The following is a 16,038-nucleotide window of genomic DNA, read 5'->3' as shown; positions in this document are numbered from 1 at the left end:
GCGTCTTCGTAAGTGCTGTGCAGAGCAAAAGCTGATGACAAATGCACAGGTGGCGTACAAGGTCCCCCAGCAAGCCAGAGCTGATCTGTTATTTTTTTTCTTTCTTTCAATTTTGCTTCTTGGAGTGCTGTTTAGTCAAGCTGAAGCAGCAGCTTTTCAAAAATACATTTGGCTTATTGGCAGACAGACATCAAGAGACAAGCAGCGAGAGCATGCTGGGCGATGATCATCTCATGTTTACTTACTGTTCTGGTGGACAGAGCTGTGAGGACACACAAATGTACCAGAAAACTGTCTCTTCTTTTTATAGGATTAATTAATTGGCATATCAGTGTTTGTCGTTTTGGGCAATTTCCCAGGTAGAATTTTGCTATACATTCATAATTATGGCATCTTCAGTCAATTAGTTTTTACAAGGCAGTCAGACTCTTTAAGCTTGGAGCAACTGGCCCGAGGAGTTTTATCTTGGCAAGGCTCAGGGGAGACGGATGTTAGCCAGAGGAAGATTAGATGTGTCGGAGGAGGTGGTACAATGTGGACGGAATAACAACAGCTCAAGTAAGTTCAGACACGTTCTCCATGTGGAAAGAGTTCAAGACGTCCTCCGAAAAGCAGCCTGAGGTGCTACCGGCTCTGACAACATTCAGTTTGCTCCTTCATACATTGGGAGAATCACTGTCGGTATGTCTCAAAATTTGCTGTCCCTTCAGAAATGGTGGGTTGGAGGTTCTTTAAGTTGTTCATTAATTTCCTTTCTCCAGCGACATGGTTGGGTCACTTCCTCCTTACTCCATCCTCAGGATCTCTCTGCTGTTTTATGAGCCGCTCGATCTCAGCCCCAAGAGTCTGCAGATTCTCCTGTAAAAGAGATTTAAGACTTTTAGACTTTAAATCACCATTTATGTGAGGATACATGAGAGGGACTGGTGTGCTCTGGCTGTGGATCAGCAGCAATAAAGAAGAAGCTCAAGCATCAGGGGTTTTCTTGCACAGAGGATTATGAGGCAGCCTCCTCTATCAAAGTTTGTACCATCTCCAGCCTTCCAAAATTCTGACAGGTGCCTTCACATTTTTCTGCTCTCCTCCAAGTGCTGCACTTGGAGGATTTCTGCCATTTGTAAGTGCTACAGCGAGATTACGCCAGCGTGGTGGTACTGATTGTAATCAGCACAGTGCACCAGGAGAGGCACTGCCAAAACTGCCAAAGAGGAATAAAACAGACATCTGTTTTTGGCTGAACCGCAGCAAAGCAGTTACCATCACTATAAACGTGAAAGAAAGCCAACAAGGTCATTATTAGCCTCCTTCTCCCTGCCGTTGGATGTTTAATATAGTTTTATCTTGCAAACGGGCACTTACAAACACCGTTGCCAGAGCCACAGTTGGTGTTTGAGAATGCAGCTCTATGCAGTTAGCTTTAGTAGTTTCTGGATCAACAACGCATAAGCAAAATATTCAACTATAGTAAGGTATACAACAAGCTACAAATTTCCATCACAACAAGCCGTCCCCTGAGCTCGGCAAATAACGTTGCTCTCTATGTGCAACCAGCTACAAGAAGTGTACACAGGGACCGTCTACAAAGTACAACACTGAAAAGAGATAACTTATGACATAACAGTTTCTCCAGGATTTCACTGGCTGTTTTTGGGGCTGTTACGGCCTGAAATGCCTGATTTCACCGCAGCTTTTCGAGAACACTGCGATGCATGTTGCAATGTTTATAGGTACTTTCTTGCAATGAATTTAAAGAGACAAGTGAAAATTGCAAAAATAGTTGAGATGCTGACATGGAAACTGGGCTTATTACTACAAGCATTAAGTGTTTCACACAGAATTAGAATCTATTTGTGATGGCGGGGGGCTAATCGCTGACGATCAGCTTTTGCTGCCATTCGACGCAGAGCTGAGGGACCGTGTCTGTGAACCGCTCTCCTCCTGCCCTCTCTGCTGAGCCAGCACAAGCTAACACAGCACCTCATGATCACATTACTACTCGCCATATTTTGCTACTTGGGTCAAAGCAGTGGTTAACATAAGCCGTTAATCACACACCAATACCAAAACGGCTTGAATCTGTTGGAAAACCTGTTGATAACAGTTGGCTGACGTTAACTGTGTGATGCTAACAGTCAGCCCTGTCACTGTGTGTGCGTGATCCTGTCGCAGTCACAGAGCTCCGATCCCACAGCAGAGTCTCATTATAAACACAGAGAGACAGAGGGGGGCTGAGGGAATCAATGCACTGCACGCAGCTCTACAATGAAGTGAAATTTTACCCGTTTCAAAGCAACAAACAGAATTTGTTTCGAGATGATACATGTGTTGTTCAGAGTAAACTTTGCGGTAAAGGTGCAATGATTGGACAAATTTGCAAGGTTGCGCAAACTTCACAGGGATTGGCTGAATTTGCTTTAATTGTCGTGACTGCAACATCCTGGAGGAACAGATAAAAATATTCAATAACCTCAATCCTATACAGTGTAATGTCCCAAAAATCACTTCACACACCAGTGGGCTTCTGTATAATTTTGAAGAATTTCTATTGGAAAAAATGACAAATAATTACACTCTTAAACAGCGTAGTGGCACCAAATCACTTCACACACATAACTGTTAGAACTCCTTAAATAAGTTGTTTGTAATTAAAAAAAAAAGAAAAAAGAAAAGTTTGTTTGAGCTGGTTAAAGCCACAGTGCACATGCACAAGATCAACCTCAGCCTCATTTTGAGACAGGAATAACCCTGAACATCTTCGCCTTTTTTCCAGCTATTTCTAAGCAGAAGTATTTTGAGTAGAAAACATCTTAAAGAGAACAAAAAAGGGCAATTAAAAGAATAAGTGACTTTACCTGTTTTAGTAATAAGAGCCAAAACAGTGCACAGAAATAAAGTGATTCTATTAATATTTCTTTAAAAAACTGAAAACAATCATCACAAGCTTGAAAATGGCCAAAGCTAAATTATCCAGCACAGTGAGTATGAAGCCTTTTTTTGGCTTTCTGAGAGCGTTTTGTTTTATTGTCATTTTATTGTCCTCAGGTTGAGTGTTTTTATATCATTACTTCCTGCTCACTGCCAATCATCTTTCATCCACAGAAAGAAAAGCTGCTGCCACAAAGTCCTCCCACGTAACAATTCATTGCTGCATTTATGTTTTTACGTAGGTTTCATAACAACATAAAGACAATGTGAAGGTGCTTGTTTGCAAAATATGAGTATATTATTAAAGCATCTAATGTGCTGACATGAACAAAAGTGCAAATGGAGCAAAAAGACAAAGAAGCAGTAACAACACACAAAGACAGGATGATAACACGTTTTGAGCATTTGCCTTGTTTATGTGGGCGCATCAGAATATTTTAATTTTTTATCTCTTTTATTTTTATGTTGGCCTGTTTGGAAGCAGTTTTTTCGCCCACTGTATTTGGCTTGGATCCAAGATATGTTTGACACTTTCCAGAAGGTAAAAATAGTGAGAAATAGGTCAGTTGTGTTGCAGCATGTACTGCACACTGATTGAGGAAACAGATACAATGGTGAATGGGTTGGAACTGATTCAAAATCTAGACCCATCTACTTTCATGACTCATCAGATGTGTACATACTCCAGCTGAGTGGTTAATGTAAACTTCTACCAAGTTAAATCTGGGACTGTGTATGTTTCAGGTAATGGAAACTAGTCTAGTGTGAATTAACTTTAATCTTTTAAATGCAGTTTCTTCATACATTTATTTGTTTGCGCCCTGTCATTTTCTGTTGTTGTTGTCTTTCAAATGCAATTTTAGTGTTTTCATAAAGTCTTATGTTTAAAGATCCAGTGTGTATGATTTAGTGGCATCTAGTGGTGAGGGTGCAGAACTGAATCTCCCATGTGTCTTGAGTATAGCGGAACTTAAGTGGCTGGTGCGAAAACAGAAATGGCCTTATCTAGAGCCAAGGTTTGGTTTGTCCACTCTGGGCTACTGTAGAAACAACAGGGCAGACTCCATGGGAGAGGACAAGGGGTCTCATTTATGAAACCGTGCGCAGGATCCATACTAAAAATGTACATATGGACAATAACCAGGCTTCCACCTCACTGTCTGCGTCGCCAGTTTCCCACCTCCAAAATGTTCATAGGCATGGGTTAAAGTTTCTCCCATCATGTCTGTTTTTATAGATCACAACTTTTACGTGGGAAGTGGATTACGCCTCTTTCAGGCCTCGTTTTCTGCGTAGGGCTGCAACTAACGATTATTTTCATTGTCGACTAATCTGTCGATTATTTCTTCGATTAGTCGACAAATCATTTTATCGAAAAATGTGTTAAAATGTTGAAAAAATGTCGGTCTGTCTCTCCCAAACCCCAAAATTATGTCATCTAATGTCTTGTTTCGTACTCACGCGAAAGGGTTTTAGTTCACCTTCATGGGAGAGTGTGTAAAGCTGCCAATATGTGAACATAAAAAGCTGCAGTAAGAGTATTTTGGGGTACTTTTATAGTACTTTTCTATGAAAAATGACTCAAACCGATTAGTCGACTACTAAAATAGTCACCGATTATTTTAATAGTTGATTAGTCATCCATTAGTCAACTAATCGTTGCAGCCCTATTTCTGTGTATGCAATGTTTATAAATGAGACCCCAGGACTCCATCTAACGTGCCAGGCTTTGAAGCCAATTTTCACTGGGGCCGAACAGTTTCATTACAACTCAAGAGTCTGTCACATGATGACATGGGGCCCAGAAATATTTTTTCCAGTGGACTTACACTGGGAAAAAGATGTCAGTAATTCAGTGGATACATTTTTAGGCGTCACAACCCCCACAAAATGACTCTTGCTACAATCAGGATTTGATCCGTTCTGCCCGATAACATTTGGAAAGTCTAGAAGAGCAGCAAGATTAAATCATTTTATCCCCATTCAAGTTAACAGAATTGCCAAACAGGAAGTTGCTAGCTTGGTTGGCAGAAGTCTCTCGTGCGCCTGCTCTATGGACCCAATGATGCGGAAGCAGTGCCGATCATATGGGTAATATCATACCGTGGAAATTAAGCTTTATTGGTTGTGCCACAAGCACAAGGAATCTTGTTTTCAGGTTATGATAAATTAATGAAAACATACCATTTTTGCCAATAGATGCCCCTAAATCCTACACATTAGACCTTTAATGTATTTCAATGCCCCTTTGAAATGCCTGGTGTCTAAATATTACTATATAAATAGACCTGCCTTGCCTAGTCACCACAGGCGGCTGCCGCCCTGGCACTACATTTCCTTGTGGATACAGTGTCTCATCTGGCTACATCACCTCTTCAGACAGGCTGCTGTTATAAACCAGGAGCTGAGAGGTGGAATGGATCCTTATTCAATTTAATTATCCAAAGACCCTCAGGTGAAGAGGCAGGACAAAGCTCACACACACAGGAGCTGAATGAGGATGAACACTGTGAATATAGGCTTAAATAAACTATTTCAGATCGTAAACTGGTGAGGAGGAGAAAGACGTCTCAGTTACAGCGGGGCACAGTTTCCTTACTTAGCAATAGCATCAATAATGCAGGTTGTGAATTGGATCACGATTTCATGTCATCTCTCTATAAACTGAAATGGTTCAGAGACGCCTTGACGAACACACTGCGCTGAGAGGACTGACAGCTTGTCAGATGAAATGAAAAGTCACATACAGACAATGTGATACATGCTGTGGCTGACGTTAAAGGTTTAGGAGATACGACCCAAACATCTGACAATCTCAGTGAGGAAAAACTAGCAAGTGGCTTGACATTCCCTTTGCTCTGATTAAACCCCCTTATATATTGTTAATATTATGTTACTGTCCTTGTTCTGTTTAAGTAAAGCTCTTAAGACACTTACTTGACAACATTAGTAATGATTAAATTTGATTTAAGTAATTTATGTAAACAAAACATGTCCCGTTTCGTAAATTTGATGGTTTACTTTTATATTTTTAAGCCTTTTGTGACTTAATTCAACAAAAATATACATTATTAATCAAGATTAGGTATTAGAAATTCATTCAAATTAGTTTCTCTGTCAAGAATTCAAGCAAATGGTGGGATTTCCTTGAAAAATATAGAGCAAAAACAACAAAACACAGTGGTTATTTGCATCAGGTTTGTTGCAGTTAATGCATAAAGCCGTGAAATGATTTGTTTTAGACTAATAGAGGCAAGTCATTAAAAAAATGTTGTGTTAAAAGGAACCCAAAAATAGGGACTGCTTTTGCACGAGGAGTTTGGCTGTGTTACCAGTGAGCATGATCACTTTGCAGGGCCTAGGAACTAAATGAGGCTCTGCATCAGTAATCTGCATGAGCAGCTCTTGCACTGTACAAAACTGTTACAGTGGAGGCACCCAGGGATCCTGCAGTCTTCTGGGCTGGCGTAGGTGGGCTAAATTTCCGTATGAAAAAAATCTAATGCTAAAAAAAGTCATTATTATTATGTAAGCATAAGCTTGGGACACTAATACAGTAGGTCATCTGACTATAAAGAGAGGAATCTCTGTCTGTATGTGTGTCCTTCGCATATCTGCAGAACAGTTCATCCAGTTTATTTCACATATAGCAGAAACCCTGCTGAGGACCCAAGGACGTGCATTGTCAAATTTGGTGCAGTTTATACACCCGACACGTTCCGATATTAATAAACTTTGAATAAATAGGCAAACAGAGCTCTGAGTCTCTGCAGCAGCAAGGGTGGAGCTTAAGGGCTCTGTGGAGTTGAGCATGTCGTCCATGGTTCACTGACTGGAGCTCAGTTTTGCTGCTGGATGTTGCCGGATATACTGATGTCACAACTGAACTCTTCTTCACTCCCCTGGAGTCAACAACACGAGCAGATGGCCTAAGGGAACAGAGCTAGTCTGCCACTGCAACTCAAAGTGTGTGTGTTTGCATACTAATACAAACAATAGCGTAACGGTAGGCAAACTCCATTCTGTACCTCATAGCCGCATGTCGAAGCAAGCAACTAATATGTCTATTTGTGTACCACCAGTGTTTCTGACTCCGAGCAACCACAACTTGGGTGTGTTTTTCTTTGCCTTATGACAATCATGTTACCACAGCCAAAATACCTCCGCAAATAAATCTGTGCTCTACTTTATAACCACGGTGATTATGTGAAACCAAGCGACTCAGGATGCTTTCAGACCTAGAGTTGTCTTGCTCTGGTCTGAATCAGGGACTCATTGTGTTACAAAGTTGTATAATTGCCTAGAGTTGGTTCGTGTTCTCACGGTAGCATTTACAAGCGGACCAGATCAAATGCCTTGTGCGAGAAAGCTGCTCTTGATTGGTCAGAATTTCCACGAGGGAAAAATCCAGGAAGTAAACCAAACATTGAAGAAGAGTACACTTGCAAGATAAATGTGACACTTTCTAATGTCACAATGGAGGGACAACTACGCAGGTTGATTTTAGCGCTGGTCATCGTGGACTATATTGCTGTCATTGTTCATTTTAGTCAAACCATACAGTTTGAAAACAAGGCGCGGCTCCAACTAGAAAACAATGTTTTGATGCATTGCATGTGCTGAATGTGCATATTAAGGCAGTACAGGAGGAGGTGCACATTAATAATCCTCCAGGACTGTAACATGCTCATGTTTAACCCAAACAATGTAAAAATAGCCAAAAAACATGCACATTCCAAGGTCCATTTGGAGTGGGTGCTGGATGCATATATATAAAAGTCATGAAAAACAGAGAAAATGTACCGCACACCAAGTCTCAGCTCCCATTGAAGGCTTTTTTATTTGCGCTGTGACGTTTCGAGCACAAGGCTCTTTCTCAAACTGCTGTTAGGTAACCCAAACAATGTGTCATGTGACTGCAGTTGGTTCGGATCGATGTCACCACAAACGAACACCAGAGTTCGTTTGTAACCGGACCGAGACCGCCTCTTCAAGAGGGTCTTGGTCCGGTTGTTTTGCTTACACACACGTGATCCCTACACTAAGAGCAAATAAACTGAACTGCTGACTCAAAAGACTGCCATAATGTGAGCCACATGAACGGACAGATATACTGTTGTTTGTAGTGTTTCTGATTTGTGTATAGTCACATAACACACACTGAGAGTCCACAACCTGACATGAACTTTTTATGGTGACAGCAGCACCTGCACACTTTCGTAGTCAAGGTGGGGCATGACATTGACACAGCCAATTAATTATCCACTCAGGTCATCTATATGATAAATCACTCACTGCAAATTAAGTGGCTTTCAAGGAAACTGCACACATCATCAATATCACCGGCGCATGTCAATCAGCTTTTCTGCATTTATAGCACCGTACATACCAAGTGCGACGCCTGCGGGGGGACAACTTACCTTCAGAGTAATGTTCTTCAGCAGCGTGTCCTCCAACACAGCCTGCAGTTTCCTGTTAATCTCCAGAGACAGGTCCAGGGTCAGCCCGCTGTCTGCCGGGTGGGAGGTGTAAAGCGAAGCCATGATGCCTCCCCGCCTGCTCAGGTGGGCCTTGTTAATATCTGACGCCTCCGAAGAGAGGGCCCCGGACTCCTCTCTTAGCACATAGCTCTGGATAATTCTGCAGGGGAGGAAGGAAGGGGAGGAGAGGAGTCAAACAGAGTGCTTCAAAAGGAAGAGGGAAAAGGAGTGAGTGTGTGGCAGACTGTCGAGCAAAGAAAATTGAGAAAGCGGGATTTATAGGTGGGAGCATGGAGAGCTCCTACAGAGCAATAAAACCATTTTCAGCGGTGAAAGCAGTGGACGTTTCAGGAATAGTAATTCCAGTGGGATGGCTTGTTGAACTCACATGCACGGGATACATTCAGTCGTAGTTGGTGAAATTATTATTGTGCCAGGGAGAGGAGGAAAGGTAATGAAAAGGGCGGCTGCCAGGATTCAATTAATCAACTCCATGTGTGTGTATGTGTGTGTGAAAGTGAGATAAATCTTCATATTCATAATACGTTTTCATCTGAATAACAATACGGTGTCGGGGTTAAGCTATGTTTGTGTCACGGAGAGGGAGAGGAGAGAATTCATTAGCTTAACAGCTCTAAACTTCCTGTTGTCCAATTTTCCCAGCGCGGCCTCGAGAGCACCGACAAGCGAGTGTGTTTCTATTATGAGGGAAACAAACCCAGAGAGGCGCCATTGTGACGGAAATTCATTACCCCGTCCTCCATTATTATCTTTTTCTTAATATGCAACCAAACAGACGGGAAGATAATACGAAGCACAATTCAAGATGAAGGAGATGGTTGAGGAAATTAGTGTGTGAAGCTCATTCATAACATTTCGTCTGCGCGTGTTTAACAACAGCGACAATGAGGATGCTCGGTCTAACTCCATCCAGCACGTACAGGATTGGAAGTACAAAGCTTTTGCAATTACAATCTTAATTTATTTTCAGACTTGGAATGTGGGTAGGTGAAGAGGGTTAGGTAATGTCCTACAGGAAAAGTCAACAACCTCCTGTAAATCTCCTGAGATGGGCCAGTAATCAATATCTTAAACCTGCTCTCAACCCAGTTGCACATCTTAAGCACTGACCTGAAACAACAATATTCAGAACCGCTCTGGCATTGTTTAGTTTAGAGTGTGTCAGTGAGGGAATTTTTGAAGGTGGGTGACTGTAGGATGAGCAAAGGGACGTTCATGACCAAAAAAGGAGAGAGTGCAGTGAAATTTCCTCTCTGTAAAAAACAGCATTTCTCTATGGAGACATGTGGAGCAAAAGATTCTTATAAGAGGAATCTAAAGATGAGTGTAGATTCACTGGAGATGAACACCTAAATGTAGCATTTGCTCAGCATCAGTGGTATCAAGGTATTAAGGTATACTTAGGCATGTGGAAATCCCAAGGTATGATTTTCAATACCATCAAAAATACGGATGCTCCTCTTTCTATTTAACTGATACAGAGATGCTGTATTTAGCAATGAATTGTAGTGCGCAACATGCGCCACCAGAGGTCAGTCTCTACTGGTGGAACACGCAGATTAACTGAGAAACAATGGTGAGTGGTGGGGATAATGTTACAGGACTAGTAAAAAAGAAAGAAGCCTCCCCTGGAGTATTGATACATATATTTTTATCTTGAGATGACTTCTTCTAACAACAAAAGAAGTTGACTGGCCAAATTATTTTATCCAACACATCATCTGTGTTCAGCCCACTGATGTATTGGGTCTAGGGCTGCCCCCTGAAACCCCTAAACCAAGGTTTATGCTTCTGCTTACCTACGACGCAGGGTGCTTTGCTGAGGCGTTGCGTCCCTCTGCGACGCAGAGACGCAATGTGCACCTCCAAAAATTTTTAACCACGCTTCCAGGCAACGCAGACCCAACACAGACCACAAGAGCTATAATTGGTCCCTTAAACTACATAATTTCCGGCATTTCGCAAGGTTTCACTTACGGCTGCAGTACCACAACACCGCCATTTTCAAAAGTCTCCATTGTGATCGGTTGTGTTTTGAGTTTTGATTAAAAGATGGACGTAATAATGTAATAAGAGCATTTGCTGTTCAATGTCGATCATTTCGAGCTCCAGCAACATACGTTCTCTCTCGGTCACCATCTTCACTGTGACTAGAGCACAGCCGGAAGATAAACACACAATGAATGAGCAATGACCATAGACGTCACAGAGTCTCGGTAGATATATAAAAGAACACAGCGCCCCCAAGCACTTTGGCGGGGAATTGCGTAGCGACATAGACCAACAAGCGTCAAGTGTACGCAGAACCATAAAGAAACTTTAAGTCGACTGAGATTGCTTCAAGTTGAGCAGTCTTTATGATAACTTTTTTTGTAATCCATGTCCTGTGCAGTGTGGTTCTGGAGATGTTTTGCTCACCACATTTTACGTGGAGTGAGCACTCTTGACTCGCACTCTGCTCTTTGGCACAGGCTGCAGTGGACATGATGCAGAGTCTGGAGGAAGAGAGACTCTGCAAGCTATGGCTCTGAGATAACATTATCTTCTCTCTCCTGCTTAGAAGTGGTTTATTCACAGCTCACAGGTACTGATACAACACAGCCTCTGGCTTTTGTTTGACATCTAGTGTTGGCAGAAAATTGCTGCACATTTCTGATAGGTTGTTAGCGCAGTTAGCTTGTTTACTATACTACATGTATGTGAGCTACTGGGCGCCCCACATATTGATTATATTAAGTGGATGGCACTGTCACACTGAACGTCATGCTGGACCCCATTCAAACTTTAAATGGGGGAGAAAACAAACAAAAAACGAATCATATTGAACTGTCAAATCTGATTTGACTGACATCATTCTGAGTCGGGTACAGCCCTATCAGTTTATTATTATATGGGCCCTAAGTGTTTAAACCCAGCAAGTTTTTGTTTTTAACACTAATGCTGTCATATACAGTATAACCTAGTGATATATCAGGACGATTATGACAAAACAGGTACCGCTCAAGCCTGACTGCTTCACATAAATGCCACAAATGAAGCGAATGGAGAACAGTTTGTGTACTACATCCTTAAGGACATCCCCTTTCTATGCTGTGAATCTTTATGTGTGCTGTATAGAGCCGCTCTGCACAGATACACTTTATGAAGCTCTATAACAAACAGATCCAATCTGAACGCTTCCACTGACTTCAAGTGGTCTCTTTAAATTCTAAGCACCAACATTTTACATGGGATCGTCACTCACTGGGGACTACGTGACTAAAAAGAGCCTGCTTTTGAACTATTCCTGTTACAGAGGGAATTTTATTCAAATAAACATGATGTGAAAGACATTTTGGAAGGGCTGAAAACATGCCAGTGACTTCTGTTTAAGACGTACCATGCATTAGTGTCCAATACCAAGATAAAAGGTGATGCATGCAGCTGCCTGGAACATTTGAAACTACTGGTACTCAGTATTTACTCTTACTTTCATTCTATGTGGGAAAAAAAATTACTCCCAGTTTTTATTATGCAAAGATTAATGTATTTTTGTCTTGGTATTGTGAGTCTTTCACAGAAGTCAACCCAAAATCTATGCACTACATAAACCTAAAACTGTATGGTGCAGTGTATGCATTACAAAGCAAAACAAATATGTCTATGGTGCAAAAAAAAAAAAAAAAAAAAAAATTCAAATAATACTGTGTAAGCACTACAAAAAAAGCCAGCATCATTAATTGTCCCCGTCCACCTACACACACACACACACACACACACACACACACACACACACACACCTGGGCTTGCACAGATATAAAATGAGACTTACCTCTGACTAGACTTGCGAGGGTCCATATTTGGACCCCGGTTCCCTCACGACAGTGTTTAGTAAAAACAAAAAAGTGACAGAAATTAAAGATGTGGCCACATGATGTGCTGGATGGCATGCACAGGGCAGTGGAGGGGCAGGGATGTGAGGACGATAATGATTTCTTTTTGAATTTGTGAGTAGTATGTCCCAGCTCAGAACGTGTGAGCGATGAGAGCGGCAAGTCAAGCGTGCATGAAGTGAAGGTGGCCATTCTTGATGACAATGCAGCTCTCCTGTAAGCTGCGTCGCACCACACTACAGTACAAAGGCTAGCTCTTAAAGTGACTAAAAGAAGTGGCAAGAGAAGATGCAGAGAAAGAAAGATATGCCTGTTGTTGTTTATCTTAATCGTATTCAGAGCTACACAGGCTAAGGATGTAGATACTTATGATCAAAATCTAAATAAATCCTCTGTATTCTTTACAAAACACCACAGGCACTGGCTTACATATCGGCTAAAATCAAAAGCATCGACAAAGCCTGACTGGCAGTGGGACAGAAATCCCAGATAACCTTGAAAGGATCCATTACAATAAATCCGAGCACATACAGCAGGTGTGGATCTGTAATGGCCCGCAACAAAGCTTATATTGCTTAGCATTGATCACAACAAAACAGAGCATAGAGGTGGGCCTCTCCAGATAAATCGCCATCTACACTTCCTGAACAGAAGGCCTCCTCCCGCTTTGCTCTCGTCTGCTTTGTATCAGCATCATTTTAATTCAAGACACATGAATGGCCCATTTAGACTTAATGGTTACAATAACCAGGTGTGGGGACTGAAGGACAGACGTCATTGCCCTTGAAGGATGCTGCTGCTGTTTATGCATGTTTTAGCTCATTTACTACGAATCACACATACTTCATGAACATCGTAGCCACTGACCTGTGTTTGACTTCCAGGCAGCATCTGAATACTCGGAAACAAAATGAATGGCTGCATTATAGGTTAAAAAAAGACATCTAAAAATAATAATGTAGCAACAGAGTTACAAAGTTTGAGTTTTGCCGCACTCCCACGAGAGCCTTCTACAGTAAGTGATGTTCCGATCTATGTTTTTTTTTCTGGCCACCGGCTTTAATTAGTTCAACTTGCCAGTGTGAGTGTGTGCTGAATGCAGATGAGCTGTGTTGCAGCCAGCCTACTGTGTGCCAGCAGCATCAGGAACTCCCCACCCATGCTGTGAGCAAAAGTCAGTCAGATGACAGGCAACATGTCATTTTGCATCATCAGTGACAAGTTGCCTGTCTGGCTGGCTGATTTGGCGGCACAGGGGACAACTTAACACCATTCATCTGCATTCGGAACGCACTTCCTGCACCGCGATGACACGGACCTGGTTGAAAATTGGCATAGCATCCCTTTAAGCCCCATTCACATGGGACTAGTACTACCTGGGGACTTCATGTGATTTAGAAATTTGCATGGGATGAGTGAAGTCTGTATTTTACTCAAATTCACTGACACTATCCCCTGATATGATGTCAAGGCTCTGCATAACATCTGCATCCATGCTGCGTAGCGAGTTGAGACTCCTGAGCTTGCACCAAAATATGCTCTCAGAACTTTTTATTTAAAAGTGCCAACATAAGCGCTATTCGCATGGGACTAGTATTACCTGGGGACTTAATGTGATTGAGAAATTACCCCTTACCTTTGTGTTTCTTGCGGCACATCCACACAGGATAAGCAAAGTCTGTCTTTAATTCAAATTTACTGACATCATCGCGTGGACGTGAGGCACTCAGTCAATTGTAACAACACAGAAACACTACGAAAAACTACTAGCAGCAATGCACAGCGTTAAACCTAATTTTACACAATGTCACATGTTAACCATCTTACCATCTATCAAGATTTCGCTCTTCTGATTAATTTGAGCTTGCTTTTTCTGTGAATGGGTCTCCACGCTCTGTATCAAATGAGTCTCCTGCTCTGAAAATGCTGCCAAAGCTTTAATTTATAACTGCCGCAGCCTCCGTGATTCTCGCCTGGCAAAGACGCAGAAATGAGGAGTGGAGAAAACACAATACCTGGATGCCGATTTGCACGGGACTAATATTATCACACAACCTCTATGTTTGGAGAAATATTTGAGGTAATTTGTAGTGGAATTTTTACTATTTTTTACCTCCTCCCACTTTGCAACTCTATATTCTTTGGAAATACGTGGGTGCACACAAGTTATAAGTGTTTACAATCATTAATAGTAAATGAGCTTAAAGATGCAAAACCACAGCTAAGATCATACACTGGAGGAGCACAGATGTGGAAATGTAAATCAAAAATTAGCCCTTCTTCACTAACTGTCCTGTCGGAGACCCACTAATCTTGTGTTCCCTCATCTCCGTGTCTGTATTCATCACCTGCTTCAGGCTTACAGTGAGCTCATCAGTGTTCACCAGGCTGTCCTGGAGGGATAGGGACAGAAAGGCAAAAAGGACAAATTCACATCCACATTCTGGGTAGTGCAACCCCCCCTCCCAAGCTTTGCTGAGATTTTGCAGAGCTAAATTTAGCCCTGCAACCGTGGGATTCGTCCTCGATTTTAACTCTTGAATGTAGGTTGAGGCTAATGGATTCAATACAATTGTACAGCTGAGAAACACAGGAGGAGTGGGATAATCCAAGTAGAATCAAGTAGGGATGATTGGATATGTTTGAGCACTGTGATTATCATCTGGCAACGTGATGGAGTGATCTACACTGATCAATGAATGCCATTTTGCTCATTTTACTCAGTACAGAAAACTGTTTCCACATCTTACGTCTATTTGGTTCAACCTATGAGACTCCACAATCCACTTCAAGACTTCACCTACACATAATGTAGTGCTGTGATTAAGATAGCCTTGATGTCCTTCACACTCTCTTTAGTTTAGGTGATGGCTATGAATATGGATGGAACCTCATTAAGGATCCATACTGATGCATTCTTCCACCCTTGATCGTCTCGCCTATAAATAGCTCAGAGTGAACTTTGTCATGAATCAGAGGCGTGGCGTGTGAGTTAGAATCTAAAGATGAGAGAGACACGTAGAGGGAGGCAGGGGGGCCGTAAACTGTGTGTAAGCGTATGGCATTTTGCCAAGGTGAGCTGAAGGAAGCGGCACACCGGGGAGTGAGGTACGGTGCGCCTAAATATTATCAAGAAAATTTTTGGTTCAATATATCAGTCTGCAATACTAAGAGTAGATGCTAAGAGCTGTGTTTAACGTGTACCTGAGAGAATATACACTGCACTGAGTCCTTATACTTTTTGTCACCTTTTAACACTTCCAAAAAGCTGCACGAAACTGCTGTCACTCTATCACGAGGTGTTGCTCCACAGATCACACAAATTATCACCGTATAAGTTTCCACAGGTTGTTTTCAGGGTACCAGTCAGGGGTTAAGGTGGGATTTGGCAAGTGGGGGCACCCTTAGATCCGGTGAAGCGGTGCAGCGGGGAAAAATGACTCATACTACAGGCTCCAGTGGGCTTTTTTCTTAATGGACAGGCTATGTGATAAGCTGACCTTCTTTCAAGGGTGCTCCATTCTACAATGTAATAGCAGGTGTTATATGGGCTGTCATACTATCATGGCAGCTTTCCAATCCCTCGCTATAGTATAAAAGTGGAATTTGGCAAGCCACACTCAGGAGCATCATCGGCTTTAATTCAAAGTGACTATTGATACCGCAACCCGCCCTGCACGAGGCCAAATTAGCCCATTGATGGAAACTTAAAACTACCCAGCTTAGGAGGAGGAGAAGAA

The 16,038-nt window shown here is 42.0% G+C and overlaps 1 protein-coding gene across 2 annotated transcripts in view; it reads right to left on the bottom strand.

The window, feature by feature from the left end:
• Positions 1–301: 301 nt before the first annotated feature.
• The window catches only part of ccdc186 (coiled-coil domain-containing protein 186), a 37,346-nt gene continuing 21,609 nt past the window's right edge, over positions 302–16,038 (bottom strand). For both annotated transcript variants that reach the window (XM_033611475.2, XM_033611476.2), the window contains exons 15-16: positions 8,346–8,565; positions 302–858 (exon numbers count right to left, since the gene is read on the bottom strand). In XM_033611475.2, coding sequence (XP_033467366.1) covers positions 775–858; positions 8,346–8,565 — 304 coding nt within the window. In that variant the 3' untranslated portion in view covers positions 302–774. The remainder of the gene's footprint in view (positions 859–8,345; positions 8,566–16,038) is intronic.

The sequence above is a fragment of the Epinephelus lanceolatus genome, chromosome 21 (genome assembly GCF_041903045.1).
Source record: "Epinephelus lanceolatus isolate andai-2023 chromosome 21, ASM4190304v1, whole genome shotgun sequence".
Taxonomy (NCBI): domain Eukaryota; kingdom Metazoa; phylum Chordata; class Actinopteri; order Perciformes; family Serranidae; genus Epinephelus; species Epinephelus lanceolatus.
Note: the sequence above shows the minus strand (reverse complement) of the source record. Positions and strands in the feature narration are given on the sequence as shown.